Genomic DNA, 26310 nt, shown 5'->3' with positions numbered 1-26310 from the left:
TGCCACGGGTTCGGAGCAAGACTCTGGTTCTGATGAGAGGAAGATGATAGATTCCGACCAGCTCAAAGCCCTTCGGAGCTGGTTATTAAATGTCAGGACTATGAGGATGATCAGGAAGATCCTTACTTCCATGAGGAGGAACCTTCTGCTCAGGTTCCCACAGCACAAATACCGCTCTGCCTCATTTCTAATCTCCAATACATGTTAGAGGATTATAATAGACGATTTCCACTGTCTCACCAGGGGTCTCCTTAACCTAGGGTGCCTGCAACTACAGCAGCTCCTCCCTCTACTACACTGCCAGAGACAACTGCGCCTTCTGCACCATCTACAACCTCTATTCAGGTCCATGCAACGGTTTATGAGGATGATGACGTTCGCCCAGATCGGGAAGACGGCGAAGTTGATGATGATGATGGGAACATGGCGGATTGGGACGATTATCAGATACAGACACCGTCTCCGCCACCTTCGTGTCCAGGGGATTCCCCTCCTGTGGATATAGCTGTTTTTCACCAACTTATGGAACGAGCAGCACTGCGCTTTAAGCTTCCTATGGTTCTGAACGATGAGGACTGTTTTCTTTATGATTTCAAGAGTCAACCTTTTAAACAGGTCCGGGCAGTGCCCAAAATTGACTTAAATTTGGAACGAGGGTGTCAAACTGATGCAGACGCCAAATTCTATTCCGGCGCTTCTTCCTCGTTTAGAGAAGAAATATAGGGCGCCCCAAGGTTTTCCAGCTTGCATGGTAGCGCAGCCTAAACCCGATTCAGTGATCACCCAGGCCGCACAGCGCCGTTCCAGGAATCCGTCTTCTCCTATTACCGATCCTCCTGACCGTGAGGGACGTCGTCTTGATGTCATTGGACGAAAATTTTCCACTATGGCTTCTACCACCGTGAGGACTGCGAATTCTCTGTCCATTCTGGGGCGCTACGACCACCAGATGGGGTTGGATATGTCTTCTTTTATCGACCTCATTCCTAAGCCCTCCAGAGCAGAGGCTCTCAAGATTCTTCAGGAGGGAGAGAGAGCGTCATCAGAGATTATCGACTGCTCTGTGGACATTGCGTGCACTGGTTTTCGTCAGCTTTCGGGGGCAGCCGTTTTATGTCGTCAGGGCTGGCTTAGGGCTCTTTTCGCCAGGAGGTTCTGGCGAAAATCCTCGACATGCCCTATGACTGCGAATCGCTCTTTGGCCAGCATGTGGACGACGCACTTCAAACCATCAAAAAGGACACCGAGACAGACCTAAGCACTTTGCAGTTTCGCAAGCAGCCTTTTCGTGGATTGCGCGGACGCGGCACCTCCTCTTCTTTTTGCGGCGGATCCAACCAGTACCGCTCCATGGCCAAGGAAATCAGAGATATTCCTCCCAGTCACAGCAGTCCTATCGGCAACAGTCTACCAAGTGTCAAAGAGGAAAGTCTTCCTACAGAGGCTCCGCTTCTAAGAAGCAATGACTTGCCTTCCCCGCTCAAAGTTGGAGGTCGAATCTTCCTTTTCTTTTCCAATTGGTCTTCAATCACCTCGGACCGTTGGGTGCTGGACATTGTATCAAAAGGCCCTGCTTTGGAGTTTGTCAAGTTCCCTCCAAACACTCCTCCAACTGGTCCACCTCCGGCTCACCTCAAGAAGCTCTTTCAACAAATTTGACTAATGATTCAGAAAGGTGCCATCGAAGTGGTTCTCAAGTCTCAGAAGGGGATGGGATTCTATTCCCGGTTTTTCCTCGTCCGGCGAATGGCGTCCGATCCTCGACTTAAGAGCCCTGAACAAGTACCTGAAGTGCCAATCCTTCCGCATGCTCACGCTCGCAGAAATTCTCCGCCTTCTCTCAAAGGACGACTTCATGACCACCATCGATCTCCAAGACGTTTATTTCCATGTGCCGATACTTCAAAAACACCGGAAGTACTTGCGCTTCCGGGTAGGGCGCAGAGACTTTCAATTCAAGGTTCTGCCTTTCGGCCTTCGCTCCGCACCTCGCGTCTTCACGAAAGTCCTGGCCCCGGTGTTGACATATCTACGTTTGAAAGGCGTTCAAATCTTTCCCTACCTGGACGACTGTCTCATCAAGTCGCAATCTCGACATCAGGCGTCTCTGGACACTCAATTCTGTCAGACCCTATTCCACTCCCTCGGTCTCTCTATCAACACCGAGAAGTCTCTGGTCGATCCAGCTCCCTGCAGGATCTTTCTAGGAGCCACTCTGAATACTTCGCTGGCGAAGGCATTCATGACTCACGAGCGTCAGCTGCGGATTCTACGCCTAGTGACTCTCATCCAATCAAAAGGGTCCGTTTCAGTTCGTGAATTGAAGTCCTTTCTTGGGATGGTGTCCTCCTGCATCTCCCTGATCCCAAATTGCAGGCTCCAGAGTCGCCCAATTCAGGAGGAACTGGACAAACAGTGGCATCAGGTCACCGGCTCTTTCAACGATCTGGTCCTGGTGACCGCTCGGATGAGGTCCGCTCTCCAATGGTGGGCTCAACCGTCAAACATCGCCGACGGTACTTCTTTCCTATCCATCGCTCCGGAGCTCGTCCTTACCACGGATGCCTCCCTGGAAGGTTGGGGCGCACATCTTCAGGGGCTATCCATAAAGGGCAAGTGGACCCTGTCTCAACGGTCCTGGCACATCAACAGACTGGAGCTAATGGCCATTTTCCTGGCGCTCAAGTCTTTCCATCTTCTACTCCAGGGAGAATCCTTGCTCATTCAAACCAACAATACCACCAGTATGCACTATGTAAACAAACAGGGCGGCACCAAGTCACCGTTCCTTTCTCAGCTGGCACAGAGCATCTGGGACTGGGCACTCCGTCGCCAAATTACCCTGAGAGCGGTTCACCTACCAGGCATCTCCAACATCCTAGCCGATTCCCTCAGCAGGTCCGCGACCCACGAGTGGGAGTTGCATCATCTGACTCTGGACTTCATCTTTCGGCTGTGGGGTCGCCCGGACATGGAACTCTTTGCGACCCCTGTGAACCGGAAATGCCAGTCTTATGCAAGCTGGCTTCCCCATCAAGGGTCATGTGGGAATGCCCTTTTGTTGGACTGATGCAATCTATTTGCCTACGCTTTTCCACCGAGTGTTGTGGAAAATGCGGAGACAGCCGTGTCACATTCTCCTGATTGCTCCCAGATGGCCTCGACAAGGGTGGTTCTCGGAACTGCTGCTTCTCTCACAGTGCGAACCCATCCTCCTTCGTCCTCGAGCGGATCTCCTCACAATGGACAAGTGTCAGATCTGTCATCCGGACCCCTCCTCTCTCAAATTATCGGCCTGGAACCTGAGCACCTTGAATTTGCCCACTTGAATATTTCGCCAGCATGTAGAGACGTTCTTGCCAATGCGAGAGCTCCGTCCACAGTAAAGACTTACAAGCTAAAGTGGAAAAGGTTCTGTCACTGGTGTGCATCTGCCAACATCCATCCCGTGCACTCCTCTCCTGCTCAGCTTCTGCCGTTCTTTCTGCAGTTGGCTCAATCAGGACTTTCCCACTCCACTTTGAAGGTCTTCCTAGCGGCAATATCTAGTTTTCACCAGAATGGGTCTTCCTCTCTCTACTCTTCCAGAGTCATTCAGCAGTTTTTCATGGGGCTGTTCAGGATGTTCCCGCCCATTCGGCGTCCTCTTCCTATCTGGCATCTCAATGTTGTTTTGATGAAGGCGCCTTTCGACCCCATCCACAAAGCGGATTTGAAATTTTTGACCTGGAAGGTGGCCCTTCTTCTTGCTTTGACCTCCTCACGTCGCGTGAGTGATATCCACGCCTTTACCATTCAGCCTCCTTTTCTTCAATTCAAATCGGACTGTGTTGTACTTCGCACCAACCCGGCATTCATGCCTAAGGTGCCAACTGATTTTTCACCTCAATGAACCAGTATTCTTAAAGACTTTCTTCGCTAATCCCCAATCTCCGGCGGAGCAACGTTTGCATTCATTGGACGTTAAAAGATGCCTTAAATTCTACATCGACAGGACAGCGCCCTTTCGTAGTTCAGATCAACTGTTCGCTGCTTACTGAGGCATGCGCAAGCGGGGTTCTGTTACCAAGCCAACTATTGCACGTTGGATTTCCTCAACAATTTCATTCTGCCATCAGAAGGCTGGCAAGCCTCTTCAATCTACAGTGAGAGCTCATTCCACCAGGGCGATATCATCCTCTACTGCCCTGTTTGCTGGTGTGCCGATTCACCAAATATGACGAGCAGCCACGTGGTCCAGCAGGCACACTTTCACCAAGCACTACTGCCTTGACACAATCAACAAAGCTGATACAGCAGTGGGCCAAGCGGTGCTTCGCAATCTTTTTAAATAAGGTGAGCCTCTTTCCTTCCCTCCGTCTGTATGGTTTCTACTGTTATCTGTCTGGCAGCTTTATGTCATTTCATTGCATTTTCATGCTAATGCACTGCTATTTTGTCTTGCGGACAGCTATTACTGCTCACTATTCTATTCAAGCATGTGAATCTATGAAAGACACCCCAATACTGGAGAAGAACAATTGTTACTTACCTGTAAACGGTGGTTCTCCAGTATTGGTGTCTTTCAAAGATTCACATGCGACCCACCCACCTCCCCTCAGAGGCTCCCTTCTCCTTCTAGACTGTTTTGTCACTCTTGTGCTACGAAAATCTGAGGGCCTGAGCCTCTGAGGAGAAGGTCCTAGAGGGGTGCTTGCGCCTGATTGGCTGTAGTTTGTACTAACATAATGACATGGATATGCTATAAAAGTGTTCTTTTTTTTCTAATGTATTCCTATGTGTTAATGCTAACCTTGGTACTTATAAGTATTTATGGTTTTGGAATGAATGTAATTATGTTTTTATATACTTATATTATTGGTTTTATTGCTATTTTATTTACCGTGGGGCTCCCACTTCGATTACGGGGAATATTCAAGCATGTGAATCAATGAAAGACACCAATACTGGAGAACCACCGTTTACAGGTAAGTAACAATTGTTCTTTTCTAGCATGCATATTTCGAGGGACCTCTCATGCATGCTGGAGGTATTTGGAGTGTTACCAAGAACAAAGAGGTGCTAGCCAGAAAATGCTATTTGTCTAGCTGCCTAATGTGTTGTTGGGAGAGCAAAAGACACCCAAATGATGGCCAGTATGCGTGACAACTCAAAAAATGCACCCCCATGCAAGAGATCTGGGTTTAATCCATCGTTCTTTTGTTCATCATGCCACCTCAGTTTAGACCCAGCCATATTCAAATTAGCCTTGACTCTGCTCCTCATGGGAACAGTCCAGCCTGAACTGCAAAGCGAGGTCCTCCTTGGACCAGAAACAATCATCCTGAGACTGGTTTCGTTGTTTTACCTCCATTCCAGTAGCTGGAGGCCCAGACACTGAATTGAGGGAGGATCGACACAAGGGTTCGGTTAGAAATAAGAGCCTTTTAGTAGGTGTTGCTGATTATTCCAACCTGAACATTGCCATTTAGTAGATGGTGAAGGAGAGGGGATCAGTGAGTAGTCTCTGTTATTGAGTGTGAGGACATTTCGAGGCAGGGCCTGCCCTTTGGTCTTTCTCTGATTGCTACTGTAGGAAGGTTGATAATTGACAGATGACAGATTCACACATTGTGCCCATGTCAGAGAGGAAAGGCGAGTGTCTGGCTCTGCAGGAATAGAGACAGTCCAGAAGGAGAAGCCCAGCCATTTTATTAGCGTCAGATGCACCTAGTAAAGCTGACTGACATTGGCAAAGCAACCAGTGCTTACCCAAGTTGCGATGCGTCACCTGGCTGTTTGGCACCCCTGCTCCACCTCCCAGAGGGACGACTCCTATCAAAGATGAGCATCCGTCCAGTATGCTTGCTGCAATGTTCATTTCCAATGATCCACGTGAGGAGCAAGGCTGCCATCACTGGTCCGGCGCCACAGACAAAGACACCAACGGAGCAAATGCACCATCCTGCGCAACAGCAAGTGATGTTGCCACTGAAATGGATTACAGTGCCTGAGACAGAAAGCCAAATAGACTGTGCCTATATTGTCTGCCTGCCGTTAAGAAGTTAACTTTTGTTGGGGTGAACTCTTCTATGCAAGCACTGAATCAACTAACATATGGGTTACTCGAGATGATGATCGCTTAGTGAACTTGCATCTGGGCATAATCATGGCCTTATGACCATTTATTGCTGCTAAGTCATCAAAGATACTTGGGGGGCACACTAAGAGTTGGGATATGTCACTATAGGTGGTGTGGCTCTTGACTATCACATGTAGGTAAGGCTGTAGTACTCTGTTGCTGAAATACCGTTAATGGATGATGTATTCCGTTTGGATGTGACAATAAAGTACTTTTTTTTTTGTACTTTTTTTTTTTTTACTAAGACTAGTACTGGCTGGACAGTGAATTATTCTGGTGTCTGTTGTTTGACTGTTTGATTTCTGAGACTCAGTTCACCCACATCACCTCACTGAGAAGCCTTTGACTGCATGCCCTTGCTACTTGGCCTAGTTTACAGAGCCATTATAAGACAGACCCCCGAACAACACCAAAGGCAAATGACACTAACCATCACAGTCCTACCTCAGTAGTCCCCGTGAAGCCCCCTTCCCCAAAACAGGTCTGGCAGCTGTTTTACCATTTGTCAAGCTACAGATTAACTGACCCTCCGCTGGTCACAAAATTCGTTTGTGATCTAAACTCTGGTTCTCTATGCACCAATGCAAGAATAAAAAAAATCAAATACTTTGTATTAACAAATAGTTGCAATGTGATTTGCAGTGACAAAATCTTTATTTTAGTTAAGGATACATTGGCTATGATTTGATGTGTGTTGTTGAACATTTCATCTCCGCTATTTTTTTTTTTAGGCTTACTGAAACATTTCTGGGAAGTGATAATATAGATCTGAATTTTGAGCTACAAAAGAGACATTTTTGGATATTGACAACTGATCCAGTCTAGCATCCGCACTCGTTTCTTACGGATTGATTTGAATATTACTTTAGAAAGATATTTTATGATGAAATGACAAATAGCTGTAAATATTCATTCTAATTATGTGATTCCTTTTCATACAGAAAATATCCAGTAATTCGATCAGACGAAGAACGAGATCGCTATAAGGCAGTTTTCAATGATCAATTTTCAGAATATAAAGAACTTTCCGCCGAGGTGCAGGCAGTGTTAAAAAAGTTTGATGAGCTGGATTCGGTGATGAGCAAGCTGCCTCTTAACCCAGATAACCAGATGGTAAGTATTATTCTTTTACTGTCTAAGCATGCTTGCAACACGATAGTGCTACAGGGGAAATAATTCAAGATGTTGTGTTCATTTACTGAGGTATTGTGAGCAAAAGCATTTGTCATTTATGCCAGAGACTTGTTCACTACTAGCTTATTCGTGCTTTGTTTCAGGGAAAAGTGCACTGATTAGGGGATCATTCAGCCTCCCACTTTTGTCTTTCCCCTTGTTATCATCATACTGTCTGTGTCCCTGTGAAGGTTCCAGATTTTAAAAACCCAAAACTGGGACCGAGAGACAATGGCATTTATTCATCTACAGAAATAAGAATTTTTGAAATCGTGCAACATTGAAGTAAGACCCTAGGCATGCACCCGCGGAGCGTCCATTGGGGCGTAGGGGCGTAGCCCCACTAAGCCTGGACGCACCGTGGCAAGCTATTTAAAGTATTATTAAACATTATCAAATTAGTGCCACAGCGCAGCGCGGGACACGGGCCAGGCGAGCAATGGTACTATTATAGGTCCGGAGTGCGCAGGGGGTGAGGGCGGGGCTGCTGGTCTGCTGCAGCTTGAGTGACAGTCTGCAGCAGGCCAGCAGCACTGTGTGCGCATGAGGAATTTTGGCCTGTGACTTGCCCGAGCATGCGCGACAAACACCCAGCATAGGGAGAGGGTCCGAAGGGGCCGGGGGTGTTGCTTCAGCCGGCCCGGGTTTTACAAAGGCGCCAGGGCGAGTACTTAGTGTGCCCCCCTAGCCAATCCTGGCGCTGCATGCCGCGCCAGGATTGGCTGGTCCACGGCACAACATCCATTATTGGATGCCGCGCGTGGGTGGGGGCAGAGTGGCAGACAATGCTCAGCACTATATATGATGGCCAATCACTGTGTGACTTCAGCATGAAGCCATGCAGTGATTGGCCATTCGGGACGCGCACGCCCTGACGTTCTGTGTGAGTTACTACTTTCTATTTCTAACAGAAGTTGGTGCAGGGTTAGTGTCGTCGTCGTCGCCACGTGCAGAGCCAGCAGCCAGTCCAGCAGACATCCAACGGTCCACACGGCACCACAGTCACACAGTCACCGTTCAATCACTGACACAGTAGGTGGGTGCAAGCTGCATATCATATGTTTTTACTTCATTTGATTTCTGCTGCGGATTTGTCGCAGCCTGAGCCTCTAATAATAATACGGGCGGGGCACATTTTCAGTGGGTCCCTAAACTAAAGCCCATAGGACCGGGCCCTCAAAGAGGTGCTTTCCTCGGGGTGAACTCATCTTTTCCGCGGGCTCAGAGCAGCTCCTTTATGCGGTGTCCGGGGGGGGGGGCTGCGTGCCCTTGGCTTCCGGCCTCACTGTTCCTGACGTACGTTTTAACCCGCCTACTGCTCATTCAATAGGAAATGAATTAGCAAAGCAACAATTCGGAATAACGCATTTCCATAGCGCTTGTTACCATAGTTTAGCTCATAGCACAGTAAACAGTGTGTAGCGTGTCCCAGGGTATTGTCCTCATGAACATTAAGGATGGAATCAACCATAATGGGATTTATAATTGTGGCTTGGCACTCACCGTAGCTGCAAAGTTTTCATAATGTGCTGTGCTTATGTGCGGCATTTCAATGCATTGCGTGTGGTACTTTGAGGGATACTTGCTCGCAAGTAGAACAACCAAGGCAGTATTGTTCATGGAATGAGGTAAAGGTCTGATATCTGCCTTTCTGGAAATATAATGTTCTAGAAACCGACTTAAAAGAGCCATGGGCCCACGCCACATCCTTGATGCAGAACTGAACAATAGGCCCCAGTACTAGTATTGATAGCTACGCCATGCTGCCTAAAAAAATGAACACCGTGGGCTGGATCCTGGATGTGACACTGACCTAAAAATGCTATGCCTGCTGCTGTTGACTGGGGGAGGGGGGCTTGCTCCATGGACTGGGGCACGGAGTGCCCCGAAAACGTGATGCGCAGTAGGTGGGACAGTTTGACCACTAGAGAGGAAAATCGTCTCTTTATTGTTTTCCTTCCATGTATATGAAGAGAGTTCTGCATTTTTAACAATCGTTGCAATTAAAATAGCATACAAGAACCGACGTACTGAGCTTTCAGGGCTCGCAAATTTAATGACTCACACCTAATTATCTCTCTTGCACATCAATCATGATCCCAACATTTGGATCTCTTCGACCTCCGGCTCCGCGGTTCCAGAAAAACCGAGCTTTTCAACGTTAATGGAGGGAGGCGCGAGTTGGCTGTTCTTTCCAGACCGCATGCTTTAACATGACTAGCATAAAAGAGGATCCGAAAAACAGACATATGTGTGTTGTGAGGTACATAAAGTTAATTATAGGGGTATATTATGTTATTTTCTGTTGATGTGTGTATTTGCATGGCTGTGATAGGATAGGAATGGTCTTTATTACTGACAGAAATTATACAGTTTCTGTTTATGTCATAAATAATGTCTTAATACTTTTTTCAGTCATTGTGACACCATCGGTGATAGGGCCCGATTCAAAAAGGCTTTAGCAATTTAAAGAAAAAGAAAATTGCAGTTTTAATTTTATATAGTGCGAACTCGACCTAAAGGTATCAGAGCGCTTTACATGAGCTGGGAGAGAACACGTGAACCTTCTCTTTGATGTCGCGCCGCATCACAGCGAAGACAGGTTGCCACGCTGCGTCACAGTTGGCTGTGAGGAGGGCACGTCACTAAACAAACCTCAGGCTTCTTGAACAGCAGCTGTACTATCTGGCTGTGGAAATAGGAGAGCCGACTGTATTCATCCTGGGTTGCCCCGCTAGTTTACACTGTGTCCTAAATAAGACACCTTTTCTCTGCCAAAAAACAGGACGTTCTTTACAAAGAAGCTGCAAAACTTTCACAGCTAGTTTTGGCCACTGTACATCAAAACTAGCTCCTCTGCAAACTGCGTTGCTCCTGTTTGCCAGAGGACCTCACTAATAGGAGTCCTCATGGCTACCTATCCCAGATACATATACTTATAATAAAAGGGAACATGTCCTGTTTGTTTTTGAATATACACGCCATTTGTATGGCCTCTGACATTGGCACTGAAACAGTTACAGGGTTCTGGCTGCCTCGACTTGACTAGGTTTGTTCAGAACTGGACATCAAACAAACACAAAAGAAAGCGTCCCCCTGGGATGGAGAGCGCAGATTTCTTTTGTGATATTTTTACAAGAGCACCTGCCACCTTTCACATTCTCCCGCCAAGGCCGCAGAACCTCAGGAGAGAGCCTTTGTGGTGGCGTGACGGTGAAAGTGTGTGGTGGTTAACTGACATCCCTGTCTACATGTGCTTCAAACAGTGCCGCGGGGTTGTAAAATGTCACACGTGACGACGTGACTACTTCTGATGTGATAACTTGTGGCCCTATCCTGCTCGAGTTTCTGTGAATCTGCGAGGCAGCCAGCGCAGAATTATATTTTCTACAAAAATGCTATTAAATAAGTATTTGCCTTATATAAGCAGTTTCACCCTCCCCTTACCAGAAGCACTGTCTTAATGCTTGCAATAGTGTCCGAGACAGCAGTTCTCATCTTATTCCCAAATAATGTGCAACGCTTATTCTGTTGCTTACAGAACAGAAAATACATTCAGTTCATGTCAATTGAGAAAAATACCGCGCTTCACGTGACGCTTGCAATCTTTATTGCAGTTACAGGTTGAGTCTCTGTTGATTAGTTCTTCTCGGTATTGGCAGTCCCTCGAAGTCGCTGAATCTCAAGATTATTGGCTGCAGACTTCGCAGTCTCTCTATATATGGGTACGAAGTAAATTGAATTAAAAAAATGCTAAATCAATAATTAAGATGATTTGGGGCACCAGTGTGATGTCCTGACAACCCTAACATATCCAAAATCGATTCAGAGAAATTGGAGAAAGAGTCCAGATTCCAGCTTGCACTCAGTGGCTGCTGCTTCAAATACGCATCGCTCTGCTGTGAATATTTCTTAGGAGGGTGTGTGATTGCCATCTGTTCTTTGTTCACACTTGGTAACATTTCTAAGGATCATGAAAAGCCCCCTTTCTGTTTGATTGCCAATTCCAAACCTGTCTGCTCAACGTGTTTCCTCTAATGTGCTTCTACAGGCACATTAATTCAAGCAGAAGCCACCGAAAATAAACATACCGACCACTGCTTTAAAGAGCTAATATGATCATTTTGTGTACATTATAAATCATGTTTATACTGTTATTGTTTCTCCCCACTTCTCCTTTTAGTTTATTCTTATGATGTGATTTGTTCAATCTATTTCACACAAAAAATTAGATGTGATATATATATATATATATATATATATATATATATATATATATATATATATATATATATATATATATACACACACACACTTGTTCCTCAATTAGGCACAGGCAATAATTATATTATTATTGAATCACTATGGAAACAATAACACTGCGGTTTTGTATTGTCAAGGTAGTAAACAATCCCATTTTGTTTTATTTTGGGTGTACCAGACAGAATATATTGGAGTGCATTTTTCATAAAATATATCACTCATCAAGAAGAAGCTGGTTAATCTATCACATATTTTATTTTATAAATGCATGTATCTAGCTTTCATATATTTTATATATTGTGGTTATAATCCCATACAAGCAGGGGCGTAGCCTCAGGAGGATGTTTGGGGTGGGGAACACTCCAAATAAATGCATTTTGGGAGTGTTAGTTGGGTCTGCTAGCCCTGAGTTGGGTCTAATATGTCTGTATTGGTTTTGATCATCCTGCACCAAGAAAAAAAGACAAACGGTGACTTTTGGGGAAAGAGAGCAAGGGAGAGGGTGAGGGAGAGAGTGACAGAGAGAGAGTGACAGAGAGAGAGTGACAGAGAGAGAGTGACAGAGAGAGAGTGACAGAGAGAGAGTGACAGAGAGAGAGTGACAGAGAGAGAGTGACAGAGAGAGAGTGACAGAGAGAGAGTGACAGAGAGAGAGTGACAGAGAGAGAGAGACAGAGAGAGAGAGACAGAGAGAGAGACACAGAGAGAGACAGAGACACATCTGGTGGCCAAATCTCAAAACATAAAATCAGATAACGTGCAATACCGGCTTCCCTGCTTATCCAAACTGTGTGATCCTAGGCAAACCTTTTATTCCACAGAGCCTCATTTTTAGGGAAATTCTGAAAGCTTCTCTGGGAATACATTTCACCTATTGCTTACCATTGTCTTTGTAGTTTGTAACTCACAGTTGCCTGCTTTCTATTATCTGGTTTTAGTTGCTTTGGGCTGTTCAGCTTGAGTACATCTCTCTCGTGGGCATTCCTTGTTTACTGGATCCTTCCGAGTTCTGCCTCTCTGTAAACAGGCCTTTAAATCTTATCTTGTCATATTTGCTGTGCATTGAAAGACAGAGCTCAAATGTCACTCTCTGTCTTCCAAGGGAGCTTGGTGTTTACTTTTCTTTCTCTGACTTCAAAGTGATAGAAATGTTTTTATGTGACAATCCTGCACAGTGCCCATATGAGACTAGAGGGTGTAGGATGTTATTTTTTCTAGCACCCAACAAACATTATCTGTGCTGATGTTATATCGGAATAAGGAAAGTACAACTTCTGTGCAACTTCTGCTACTCTTTGAGCTGAGATTTTCATGAAAGTCTTATAGTCTGAATTCAGCAGCGTAATAGGACGGAATGTATGAAGCTCTGTGGTTATACTGAATAAGCAGCTACCTATGTTATGACATCTATTAATGTAATAACTGCACTTTCACAATTGCTTTATTAACCTTCCTGCTTTCTCAAATTTGCTTGAAAATGCACCACTTGTCCACGGTGTTTTCAAAATTTTCTCGGGGGGTATTCCCCCCGAACACTCCTTAGGGGGTTCGGGATCGCTCGCTGCGCTCGCTCGCTACGGTGCAGTATGATTATCATTTTACGCCCCATCAATTTCAAATGTCACCACCCGCCCCTGTAGGCATGGAGTGTTCCAGAAGGACCACAGCAATTAACTGTGAGATGTTGGCCCCACAGTGAGTTTTAAAAGGGTAGACCCTGGGTCTGTAACTTTTCTGTAAGAAGACCTAATTATGTTCAAGGAACTCATTGCGAGGTACTAATATTATTAATGTTGTAGCAGCGAACCCATCAGAAAAGATTACAATAGTGCCTACCGCATGCAAAAATACTACCAGCGATCATTGCTGTGCATCAGGTGTGGTTGCCAGTAGTGATGCAAAAAAGGCTTTGTCAATCTAGAATGCCTCTACATGGGAAATATATAACAGCCACAGCCCAGTGCCTCTGGAAGTAACGTAATAACATTTGTAAACCGTCTTGCCAATGCCACGTGATTTGTTACTCCAATACAGCTTTAAATATATTTTGGAAATTCAGCAATTTTTCTCCAAATATTAGCTTATAAGTTCTAAAAAACAATTTTTTGTCTTGAATATAAACTTTAAATTTTGGTACACATATGGTAATTCTACAAGCAGAAGCTTCTAAGTCAGTAGACTGGAATGCCATAGGACAGCTATTTACTGGAGAGCTACCAGTAGCCCACGAACTACACGTTGGAGAATCCTTGTGTAGATGCTCTGCAAATACAGATTCAGGCTGAATTATGACTTTGCCTCAAGCAGCATGTCTGTGAAAATGAGAAGGAAAACAGTATGACAAATGCACAGCCTTTTTACTGACCATAACGGTTTTAGTATGACCTGAACAAAAGCATGTTGCAATATGTTGCCAATTTGGACACATAAATATTAAATTTGAAAGTAGATGCAGTTAAAGACATTGAAGGAGTTTAAAGATTTAAGAAAGCTACTGAAGAAAGTGTTGAATTTAAACTTTACTGCCACTTAGTATAAATACCAGCAACAACTCCTTTGTGAAATTACAAGTACAATACTGTATCACCTACAAAAATACATCTAAACCTCTAGAAAGAAGTATTGCATGCGCCTAGGATTACATCATAGTTTTAAGAAACACCAAAATGCACTAGATTAGCAGGTCAGCCCTTAAAACAGAATTTAAAAGAATAATTTTAGCTGCTTCTAAGGTAATCCAATTTGGCGAAGTGATTTGCCGATGTACTATGATTGTATGACTCCTCTAAGAAATGTAATCACTCTAAAGCGAATTCTATTAATCCCTCCATTGACCTAATTCAATAACTTTGATAATCATATATGTAGCATTTTCAATTAATATGCCTCTCAGATAATGTTTCCACTGTTTTTTGTCACATATACAGAATATGTGTGATTCATTTTTCTAAGCCAGGTGGCCGAGACAATACTCTACACATGGAGAGCTTCATGTCAACAATTCTTAATGTCAAGAACGTCTATCAGACATTTGAATATTCATAACCAAATTTTCAGGAAGTGGGTTTAAGATAGTGTATAGGCATTTCTAAACGAATAGTTCTCCATAGTGATTGAGCAAAAGAGAACCAATTTTTTTACCTGCTCAAAGTAAGCCTTTCATCATTAAAGCTCCAGTTATGCAGCAGCTTGCAGGCGAGACCATGAAGTGAGGCCTTGATCTGTGTTATGAATAGCCATGTTTACTTATGATTTCATTTTGTCAATAAAGGTTCAATATGATTTTCTTCATTACTTACTTCCTTGTCTAAATGTTCCCAGATGAGTGAGGCGTAATTATTCGCAGTATTTCAATGAATTCGGTTAAAGTGAAGATTCCCCGAAAGAGCAGGCATTTTAGGTTCGCATATAATAATGTGTTTGCATTTCAGCTTATATAACTGGACATAACTATCAGCGTAAAATGCAGGTGCACAATATAGTAAAACGAACACTCTCTTACTAGTGAAAACTTGTGTCTGTGGATCCAAAGAGCACCCTCCAAAATTGTCATGAAAGCAGATCTAAGGGTGAACTGAGGAAGTAAGGTTAAACAAGTACTTTTTGGGTCACTGGGATCAGCAACACCAAAAGCCAAACTATCTTCTGTCAGAACTCAGACTCATTCAGTCCTGTGTGTCAACTGACAACTTTAGAACTATTCATTTGCAACATTCCAAATGAGAAGGGGGAAAGAACAAGAGATGGGAGAGTAAGGGGTAAAAGAATATACCAAAGTAATACATTGCAAGTCATCAAAAAATAAAGGTTTAGGGGGAGGAGCCAAGATGGCGATGAGGACGGACGTGTAGTCTCTCGGCTCCTCGATCCTTTGTTCCTCGCGACGATATCCTGAGCTTTCTCCTGCCGTGGCATACTAGCGGGAGGACGGCGTGTGAGCGCTGAATTGCCTGTTGCTCCCCCGAGGTCCCTGCCTGCCTCAGTACCCGCTGTATTTGGAGCGATTTGCGGACTTTGTTTCTCCCCTGTTACCGGAGCTCAGGCTGAGATCCGGACATGGCGACCACCGGAGCTGCGAGGGGTCCTGTATGCGGAGCGAGCCCGGCGCCCTGATTGATGCTGCTGTCGGCTAAGGGGCTGTGCCTGCCCTAAATTGTGTGCCTGCTGACCGGGGTTTTTCACTGGTGCTTCTGCTGCCGGGATCTACAGGTGAGAGGCGCCGAGCCCCCTCCCGTGGCGGCCGGCGTCTGCATACCGTAGCCTCCCCACAAGCCTGCTCCTGTTCCTTTTTGCCTGCGTGTGGCTTCTATGACGACCTAAGTCCCTCTTGCTTTGGGATATTTGCGCCCACGCGCCCCGGTATATTCCCCGGTGGGGCGGCTGAGATGGCGGGTCCGGCTGCACTGCTTGCCAACGTTACCCCGGACTACACCTGGATTGAGCTGCGGGACCCCGGGCGCTGTACTGTTTTGGTGGCCGCGCCTGTGACTGTGGAACGGATGGAACGTCCGGCCGTTCTGACATTTGGCTCTATTCTTGCTGCCATCGACGACTTGCGGGCAGAAATGCGTGGAGGCTTTCTGTCGCTGTGCGAGAGACTTGAGGCTGTCGCGCCCGGGGTGATTCGTGCCCCGCGGGCTTGCTTTTCTCAGTGTCCCGCTTTGCCTATCCTGACCCATGATCGGGCTATTTTGTTGCCGCATGAGTGCTCCGCACTTCATCTCTCCGGCAGTGTTGGTGACCGCGATTTCATGCCCGCTTTCTCCGCCAGCGCTACACTGTTTCCACCTCCATCGGAGCTCGTACTTTCTGCCAAGGTTATGCTGCCTTCGGGACTAGCGACGCAGACACAGCGTTTACATCGTCTGCCTGCCCACGCTCCGATTGCCCCGCTTCTGACTCTGATTATTTTGCACAATTGGGGGTACCTGTTGACACTAATCCGTGGGGTTCATGGATCTGGTCGGGAATGGACCCGTCCATTTTGTCTTCGAACAACAACTCCCTGCAGAGAGCGGCCATCTTGTTCCTTTGTTCTGCCCGTGGAGGTTGCCCCACGGGGGTTTTGGCTGGGGAGACGTGTGCGGACTGGCCAGGGGTAGCGGACTCCCTTGGTGCATGGTACATTCCTGGCTGGCGAGGTCTCGGACTGAAGCGTTTCCTTACAGTGTGCTACTGTGAAGCTCTTTGTTCTATATTATGCCTGTAGCTCACTGCTTATGCTGGTCCACATGAGGGGATATAATTACTTGGGCTGATGGACGGGTGGGGATTCAGGATGAGACGTCTTTTAAGTGTGTACTGATGTGACACCTGTGCTCTCTCTACCTTCTTTTGTTCTGTATACTCTTTATTCTTGTTACGGTATATAGGGTAGGAGAGGTTGCATGGTTGGGGTGTCCGAGAGATTTGGTATCCGGTTGGCTCCTCCCCCTCTTTTCTTCTTATTGGGAGTTATAGACTAGATTGCTCTCTTCTTACTCCCTATATCTTAGAAGTCATCTATGTTCTTTCCTTTTTCTTCTCTCTTCTTATTCTATATTTCGGGTTTATTGGGCGACAGACACACTGCTGGGGGGGGGTAGGCCATAGCCTCTGCATGCGTGTAGGGTGGGGGTTGAGGGATGGGTTTTGAGTTTGGTTTCGGTTTCTATGGTACCTTTTTTTGCTTTCTTTCTTTTTGCCTTTGTTTTTCCTTCTTAATTTCTCTTGGGTCCGTGTTTGGGATAGTTGGTGGGTGGGGGGTGATGAGCACTGTTTATGACGTTGATTGCTATAATCCTGCGTGTAATTTCAGAACCGCTCTGCCGCCTATGTGACTTACTCCTGACTTTCATGACTGCATGATAGTGTTGTGATTACTATTAAGCCATGCCTACTCGGACTTGACTCTTTTGATTTCTTCGTTTATGCCACGATGGCGGCTGTAGGCCTTCCTACCCGCCGGAAAATGTAAAACAAACCTTTAATAATCCTGAGACGCAGTACCGCTATGATTTACAGTGTAACTCTCAACTGCTTGCTTTTCGTGACAAACTGTTACTGTGTCGCCGTGTTGCATGCGTTGGTGCATTGACTGTATCCGTGGCCGGCCGGTTGGTTATGGGCCCGTATTTGTTCATTTTTGATGCACAATAAAGGTTTTAAAAAAAAATAAAAAAATAAAAATAAAGGTTTAAATAAAGTTTCAAAATATAACAAAAAAACATTTCTACCCAGACACAATTTCTTGTGGTCCAAATTGGAAACATATTTAAGGTAGATTTAAAGGTGACCTCTTCCATTTGAAAACTAAGCACATACCATGAGTATTTTAACTGCCCCCTAGCGCAAACCAAAATCTTGGTTTTCAGTGTGTTCACTTTTAATTCATTGCACTTGTTGTTTATAGCAATAGATTATTCCAAAGGCCGTGGACGCCCACCAGTGCTTGGGTCATGATTATTAAATCACCTGTTTATCCTAGAGTTTCTTGCATCATCTGTATATGCTAGGATTGACACCATGGAGCCTCTAAGCCTAGGAGGGAAACGTGTTATTGCCCATTATGTATATATATATATTGGGGATGGTGCCTATATTTATGAAAGTAAGCAAATATTGTTAGTGGCATTCCATTGTCCACTATTGATGAACCATTTTGGGAGGTTGGTATAAGCTAATTTTTTTCCATCCAGTATGTTGAATTTATCTAGAGAACTTGTGCAAAGAGTGTACTTTCTGCATCAAGCAGAGCTGCTGAACAGGATGTAGCCTTACGGCTAGAGCGGTCGACCTCGAAGCAGTGGAACCGGGTTTGAGTCTCGGCAATGACGCTCAACATCCTGTGATTCTGGGCAAATCCCTGAATCTCCCCGTGCCTAATAAACAAGCATTTACAATGCAACGGTCTCGGCTTTGCAAAAGTTAGAGCTATTGGCATTGTAAATGACATACTTTTTAATATATGTTGGTTTTGAAAACAGATAAATAAATGGCATTGTTATTTACAATGCCAATAGCTCAATCTCTCGCAAATGCGAGACCTATTGCATTTGCAATGCAATAGGTCGCGTATTTACGCGAGTTTGAGCTATTGACATTGCAAATAACAATGCCAAAACCAAAACATAATAAAAGGTCTCACACTACGGGAGGGAAGGTGAGAGAACGTAGAATATATAGACAGACAGGCAGAGAGAGAGAGAAAAAAGCTGAGGTGGCTGTCTACTCTCCCCAGGGCAGAGAGTGGGTGTGGAAGTCGCACTGCTACATCCTGTGCTGCACTAGGCGCATGTGAGGGTACCGTGCACTCTGGCTGCCACCACCTGCCATGGACTTGTGCTGGGTGATGGAACTTTCCACCCCCGAGGCCGTGCTATAGGTATTCGGGAGGGAGGGATGCTCGCGCTGCTGGTCCAGAGCTGCACATCTTCACTGCTAATGGAGCTATGCTGCACCAGTGCCGTGGCGCTATGCTGCACCAGTGCCGTGGCGCTATGCTGCACCAGTGCCGTGGCGCTATGCTGCACCAGTGCCGTGGCGCTATGCTGCACCAGTGCCGTGGCGCTATGCTGCCCCTGTCCCGTGGCGCTATGCTGCCCCTGTCCCGTGGCGCTATGCTGCCCCTGTCCAGTGGCGCTATGCTGCCCCTGTCCAGTGGCGCTATGCTGCACCTGTCCAGTGGCGCTATGCTGCACCTGTCCCATGCCGCTATGCTGCACCATGCCGCTGTGCTGCACCTGTCCCATGCCGCTATGCTGCACCTGTCCCGTGGAGGGGAGGCGCGTGCACTGCGCATCCATACACTTACTCTGTGTTACAACTGCTGCTGCAGGCACTCTCTTTTAAGCAAAACCGAGCGCTTGGAAGGGCGAAATCGCCGAGCTTCCATCGCCATTCCACACGCTCTGCCCGGGACACGCCCTCCCTGAGGCCATGCCCCCCGCCATCACCCTTCCGCTATAAAAATGTGCTTGGACCGGAAGCGCAGCGGACGAGCACAGCGGGCACGACGATTGAGCGCCGAAGGCGCGCATAAGGCAAGCTCGTCTGCGCTCGTCCGCGATCAGGACGCGACCGGGGCCGGCCCCCCTGCTCGATCCTCTAGCCACATCACCCCATCATATACTCGGACTGATCTGCTGTCCTTGAGACCCCCTCTCTGCGCGAGCCACCTCTGCTCTCTCATGCACGCACAGAGCAGGAACTATGCATGCACAGTCTGTCACTTTTCCCTCCTACCTTCGGCCCTCATAACCCGCTCTATCTCTGTTCCCACTTCGATTTCCACCTCTGATGCTCACCCCTCCCTGACCCTTAGATCTGCGCTTATTAATTGCAGATCATTGACCAAACATGCCTTTGACATCTGGCAATCCCTCCGTGACAACAACTGGGATTTGCTCTTCCTAACGGAAACGTGGCTGAATGACACCACGAACCCCGCCATTTCCCTTGCCCTACCGGAGGGCTATAGTATTAGCTGCGCTAATAGACCCAATGGTAAATCGGGAGGAGGTGTTGCCCTAATCCATAAATCCTCATGGACAGCTTCCTTTCCCCCATTTGACCAAATCGACTGTGTTGAAGCCTTGCCTTTTTGCATCCAGACCTCTCCGACCTCCTCCTGTTCAGGAATACTCATCTATCGTCCCCCTCATTCCAATCTATCGCACTTACCAGCCTTGACGGACTATATTATCCAGCTCAGCTCCCGATACGCCAACTTTACCGCCTTAGGAGATTTCAACCTCCACGTTGACAACGAATCCTGCTCGTATAGCAGTCACTTTATCTCCACGCTAGCGGCCTGCAATCTAGTCCAAATAATAACCCTCCCGACACACAAAGCGGGTCACACATTGGACCTTATTTGCTCCAATATCCCCTCAATCCAGGTGTCATCCCCTTCGCCGGTGACCTGGTCGGATCACTTCCTTATCCCTTTTGAGATCAATATCCCCCGCCCCATCAGACCTACTATCAAACCTAAAATTTCAGGTAGAAACTGGAGCCGCATCACTCTGGCTGCGCTCCAGAAACACCTTAATAACTCTCAACCATGTCCTTCTTCTGACCCTGAGCTAGCCATCAACCACCTGGACACCTGGATTGGTCAGGCTTTAGACGCCCTGGCCCCCATTAAACCAATTAAAACTTTCAGGGCGGTTCCATCAGCCCCCTGGTACTCCGACAGAAAAAGGCTGTTTGTAAATCTCTTGAGCACCACTGGAGACAGAATTACTCTCCGGACAGTAAAACCATCTATAAGACTGCCCTCAAAGACTATCGGAGAATGATAGAGAAGCATAAACGGGACTTTCTGGCCTCCAGGATCAAACTCTCCAACAATGGCGCCAGGGAGATCTTCAACATTGTGAGATCCTTCACAGACCCTACCGCATTGACCCGATCCCAGCCCGCCTCTCAGGCGCTTTGCGACAAACTCTCTCAATTCTTTGAGGACAAAATTGAGATCATTTACTCGACCTTTCCCCCCTCCAATAGAGAAGGAGGCGATGAGCTATCCCTTACACCGCCACCAGCCTCCCTGTCTGAATTTACAGTAATATCGGAAGCTGACTCCTTGACAGAGTTACTTAAATGTAAATCAGGCTCTCCCAACGATCCCTGGCCTGCCAAGGAATATAAAAAACTGGCACCCCTACTTAACCCATATCTAAATCACATCTGGAATGACTCCCTCAGAACAGGAATCTTCCCTTCTAAATGGAAACACGCCTCCTTGGTCCCCATTTTAAAAAAAGCCCAACTTGGACCCCGACCTCCCCAGCAACTACAGGCCCATTTCCCTTCTGCCTGCTCCAGCTAAGATCCTGGAAAAGTTGGTTCACTCTCAACTGGCGAATTTCATCGAGTCCAATGGGCTTCTTCACGACTCCCATTACGGCTTTAGATCGGGACATAGCACGGAGTCGGCCCTTATTGAAATGGCCGACTCGGTGAGATGGACACTTGATCGAGGTTCGAGGGCGGTGTTAGTGCTGCTGGATCTCTCAGCAGCATTCGACACCGTCTCCCACAAGATCCTGCTGAGAAGGCTGGAGGACTTAGGGTTGGGCGGCTCTGTGCTGAAATGGCTCTCTTCCTACCTGTCTGACCGCTCTCAACGAGTTTTTACCCCCCCCTTTCACTTCCTCCGCTCGACCGCTCAAATGGGGAGTCCCACAGGGCTCTTCCCTCAGCCCACTTTTGTTTAATGTTTATTTTACCCCTCTGGCCAAGCTGATTGCTCTAACTGGGATTAAATCTATATCCTACGCCGATGACATTCAGCTACTCTTCACGTTTGATACCCCTTCTGCCTCTGCTTTCGATCCACTGAAATCCTGCCTTAGAGATATCTCTAATTGGATGGATGCCAATTCTCTCCGTCTCAATGCAGGAAAAACGGAGATACTGTTTTTTAACTCGCCATCTCCCCTGGACTCTAGCTTGTGGTGGCCCGTAGACCTGTGCCAAGCCCCCATGCCCAAAGACTCGGTGAGAAACCTAGGTGTACGCTGGGATAATCATCTCAGCTTCAACTCCCAGGTACAAACAGTAGCAGCCTCCTGCTTCGCTAAAATTAGAACAATCAAACGGCTTATTAACTATCTGCCGGAGGACTGCCGTAAGACTGTGATCCAGGCACTCATCTTTTCCCATCTTGAATATGCCAATGCCCTCTATCTTGGAATCACAGCTGGCCTGTGTCACAAACTACAGACGGTCCAAAACACCGCTGCTCGGCTGGTGGAGAGAATTCCTGCTAGACATCATATCTCTCCACATCCAGGGCCGGACTGAGCACCAAAACCGGCCCTGGCAAAGTGCTCGGCTGGCCCCCTGGGGGTGCGACCGCGCTCGTTGCCAGGGCCGGTATTCGGCCGATTTTGTTACAGGTCCGATTTTGCAGCTATGCTGCAAAAACGGCCCTGTAACAAAAACGGCCCCCAGGGCCCAAAACCGGCCCCCACCCTCGCGGCCAACCGGGGGATTGCCCGGTGCCGCAACGGCCAGTCCGGGCCTGTCCACATCTCCGTAAACTTCAGTGGTACCCATCGCCAAAAGATGCGTCTTTAAAGCTATGACACTGGCCTTCCGAGCATCTAAAGGCAACGGTTCAGCCCATTTGAAAAACACCCTACGTCCTTACATCAAACCCAGGGCCCTACGTTCCAACTCCCTTCTTTTTTTGGAAACCCCCCGATTTAAACGATCCCGTGCAGGTGGAAAAACCTTTGAGGTCTGTGCCACTCAGCACTGGAACAAGCTTCCGCTAGCTCTGTGCAGCTGTCAAGCCGAACCACTATTCCGCAAATCCCTGAAAACCCATCTCTTTTCCTCCTAGTTTGGTCCCCCGTCCTAATGCCTCCTGTTTTTCAGAGTTTTCAGCGCCGGGATGCCCCGTTGGGGCCGCTGCGCGCTTTATAAAATACACAAATAAATAAATAAATATGTGGCACCTGTTCTGTACTCTGCTGAATAGTGCAACATGTTTTCGCTGTAGGAAGACAATAATTAGTGCCATTGTTAAAGCCTGTGTTTAGGCTGACTCGGAGAACCCTGCTAGTTCATGAAAACAAGCAATGTCGTGTTCTTGTCTGATGAGCTCCAGCAGAGGGCGGTAGCTTCAGGAGTCTGCAGAAAATTGGAATTCAGAGCAGCAAGGAGGCCCTTTTAACTGGCGTGGGGGACTGCATGAGTTGTTCATAAGTATGGACGATACATCTATCTCTTACGTATTTGTATTAGTTTTGTTGCAGTTTTATATAGCGCCAACTCGACCCGGAGGTATCAGAGCGCTTTACATAAGCACCAGTTGCGTTACAGACGGACACATTCATTATATTAGACATGGGGAGATTAAGTTGCATGACACACAGAAGACTTGAAACGTTTTTTTTTTTTACAGATGTTACTATTGCTCAAATGCCCTTACTTCTTTTTTTTAAAAACATTTGTCCTTCCTGTATCAAGTTTTTTAGATCAATCCTCTCAAATTTCCTTAGCCAAGGCTGAAGCAAAGCCTGTCCAAGCGGAAAGAGAGAAACTAGTGGAATCAACACTGCACTAACCCCCTTGAGACCCGTCTTAAAAGTAAGATGCAGGCCCCCTCATGTCTCTATATATAAACAAGATGTATACATGAATATAAGTTATATATATTTATATATATATATATATATATATATATATATATATATATATATATATATATATATATATAGCTACACGCACACACAACTATAATATTTATCTGCATGCATTTACTGACATCTACAAAAATCTAGACACAAATACACTGAAAACAATGGTGGTAAGAAAAAACGACCCACGTTTAGAAGCACGCAAACACACATTTATAATCCCAGAGGCCTGCTCCGCGATTTTAGGCTGCAGTCCTCTCTTGGCCAGTTAGTGACTGCTTCGGCGCATTGTTGAGAAACCGGCATGCCTTCTCGGAAGACTATTCGTCACAGCCGTGTTTTATGGGTACTTTTGAGCAGAGACATTAATTGTCTAGCAGGCCTTCAGCTTGATTGCCAGTTTGTAGCATTCCTGGGTGGGTGGCAGCGGGTGACTGTGTTTGCTCGGCAACTTCCATCTTGAGCCTGGGGGGGGAGACGGGCGGGGGGGGCATTTGAGTTCATGCTGGACTGCGTGCAAGGGCCTGGCGAATATACAGGAATGCCGCCGGGGTCCATATGCACATAGCTGCAGATTTGCATTACACAAAAACGCTGCCTGCATGATAGCAAATAATCCTTTCAGGGTGGCAAGCCCCCGGGTGCCTCTGCCGGCCCCGGCTCGTGTGATGGCATCTCACGGCGATAGAATACTGCTGGTGCCTCGGGTAGCGAGACACTACAACTATCGTCTGGACGGGTGCATCCAAGAGGAGGAGACCTGAAGAATAGAATATGTGGAAGCGGAGTCAAGGTTGAAAATCCGACTATAGACGTCTCTACAGTAAAGTCAGGGAAGGAAAAAACGCTTACCTGTTCTCCCAGCACGGTGTCTTCTAACGCTCTTCACGTATAATGCATACGGAGGCTTCGGTGAATGAGCGGAAGTGATTTATAAGCCAACCAGTAGAGACTAGAGCGGCCCCTTACAGGAAGGAGTATGACCGGAAATTAGGGCAGCCCGGGTGAGCCAGCACAACTAGACCGGCAGTAAGAGTATTGTTGCCCAAAGCGGAAGTGATGTACCGCTAAAAGGTTAAAGGTAAATGAGCAGACAATCTCGCACAAATAAATGAAAAGGTCCCGATGAGCCCTGTTAAAAATTAATTAGTATGCCGTAAAAGTGAATGAAAACATAATTGATCGAAAAAATTATAACTAAGGCCACGAGGTGCCATGCAAAATTGAAAAAAAAACACCACAAAAAAATGCAAGTTTCTCGAACCTCGCCAGAACGACTGGAGAACCCAGGTCTGAATCCGGGTCCTGTAGGGAAGCACTTCCGGGTCGCCGCGAGCAGCGCGGCGGCCCCTTCAGGTGACTGCAAGCGGTGGTCACAATAGGAACAGAAATGATCCATGAGACGAGTAAACACGTTACAAAAGCAGACGTTAAGTTACGTTAGGCAAAAGTGACAATTGTAAGCAAACAAAATACAAGAGGTAGCAAAGGGTACATTACTGGAGAAATAGACTAAGACCTCGGCGAGAGGGAGGGTGTAACGCCCATCACTAGAAAAGGGGCGGGGCTTAAAAAAGAGAGAAACGCCCCCGAATCGCGTTAAGACGGGGCCTGAACTGAGTGACGCCCCTCTCCTCCAATGGCTGGCCAGCATTTACGAGGCCAGCCAATGGAGAAGAGGGGCGTGTTCTAGCCCCCATACTAGACAACATAAAATCTCGGACTCCGCCCACTTCGTGGGACGCTAGTCCGAGACCTAAAAATTAATGTGACCATCTGTAATGAAACTGGTGCTCATGTAAAGCGCTCTGATATCTTCGGGTCTAGTTCGTGCTATATAAAACACTTAAAAAAACAAAAAAACTAAAATTGTTAGGCATATAGCATTTCCCCTTTTCGTGCATTAACCTCAACAAGCTTTCCAACATACAGGAAGAAATCCTTTGTTTGTTGGCAACATCACGTGCCACAGTAATAATTCCTTAGTCCAAATTTAGGGATTAATAATTCCGTTTGGTCGTAGTACACTGGAGCTGTTTGTTTGAATAATTTACTTTAATATTGCTACAGTCCAGTTTATTTTCCAACCACCAGGTGTAGATATGTATTGAAAGATGGCATTGTTGTTTTTTCCCCATAAGCGGTTTCTGCATGAGCATGCCATGCTTTTATGTTCTTATTACAAGATCTCCGTCTTGGTCTGTCATCCCTTCCTTTCACCTCTTGCCAAGTTCTTGCACATTGAGAGGCTGCAACGTGTTTTCTCTCTCTCCTACATTCAGTATACGTTGTTTCCTATACATATTAGCTTGTATTGGAATTTTGTTTTTTACCAAATCTTCCAACACTGTCAAACCATGGTTGATTTTTACTATGGCTGTTTTGTTTAAAAGTGCCAGTAAAAGTACTGTGCATTGAGGAGGGAATAGCAGACACATGTGAAGCAGATTGGTAAATAACTTCCCAAAATGATGACCACTCTCACTAAATTGTGTGTCCTTATGAGGATGTTTTAGCTTAGCCAGATGAAAATTTAGCAACCTGTTACTATAGCCATTCCCAAACAATTTTGGGACATCACATGTATACCTTATACATTGATGTGTATACATGCTTTAT

General features: G+C 46.4%; 1 protein-coding gene across 2 annotated transcripts in view; it reads left to right on the top strand.

Annotated features, from left to right (window-relative positions):
- The window catches only part of MARVELD2 (MARVEL domain containing 2), a 230160-nt gene that overhangs the window by 141869 nt on the left and 61981 nt on the right, over positions 1 to 26310 (top strand). For both annotated transcript variants that reach the window (XM_078675302.1, XM_078675301.1), the window contains exon 5: positions 7063 to 7234. In XM_078675302.1, coding sequence (XP_078531428.1) covers positions 7063 to 7234 — 172 coding nt within the window. The remainder of the gene's footprint in view (positions 1 to 7062; positions 7235 to 26310) is intronic.

The sequence above is a fragment of the Lissotriton helveticus genome, chromosome 2_1, assembly GCF_964261635.1.
Source record: "Lissotriton helveticus chromosome 2_1, aLisHel1.1, whole genome shotgun sequence".
In the NCBI taxonomy this organism is placed as follows: domain Eukaryota; kingdom Metazoa; phylum Chordata; class Amphibia; order Caudata; family Salamandridae; genus Lissotriton; species Lissotriton helveticus.
The sequence above is the reverse complement of the archived record's forward strand: the minus strand, read 5'-3'. Positions and strand labels throughout refer to the sequence as shown.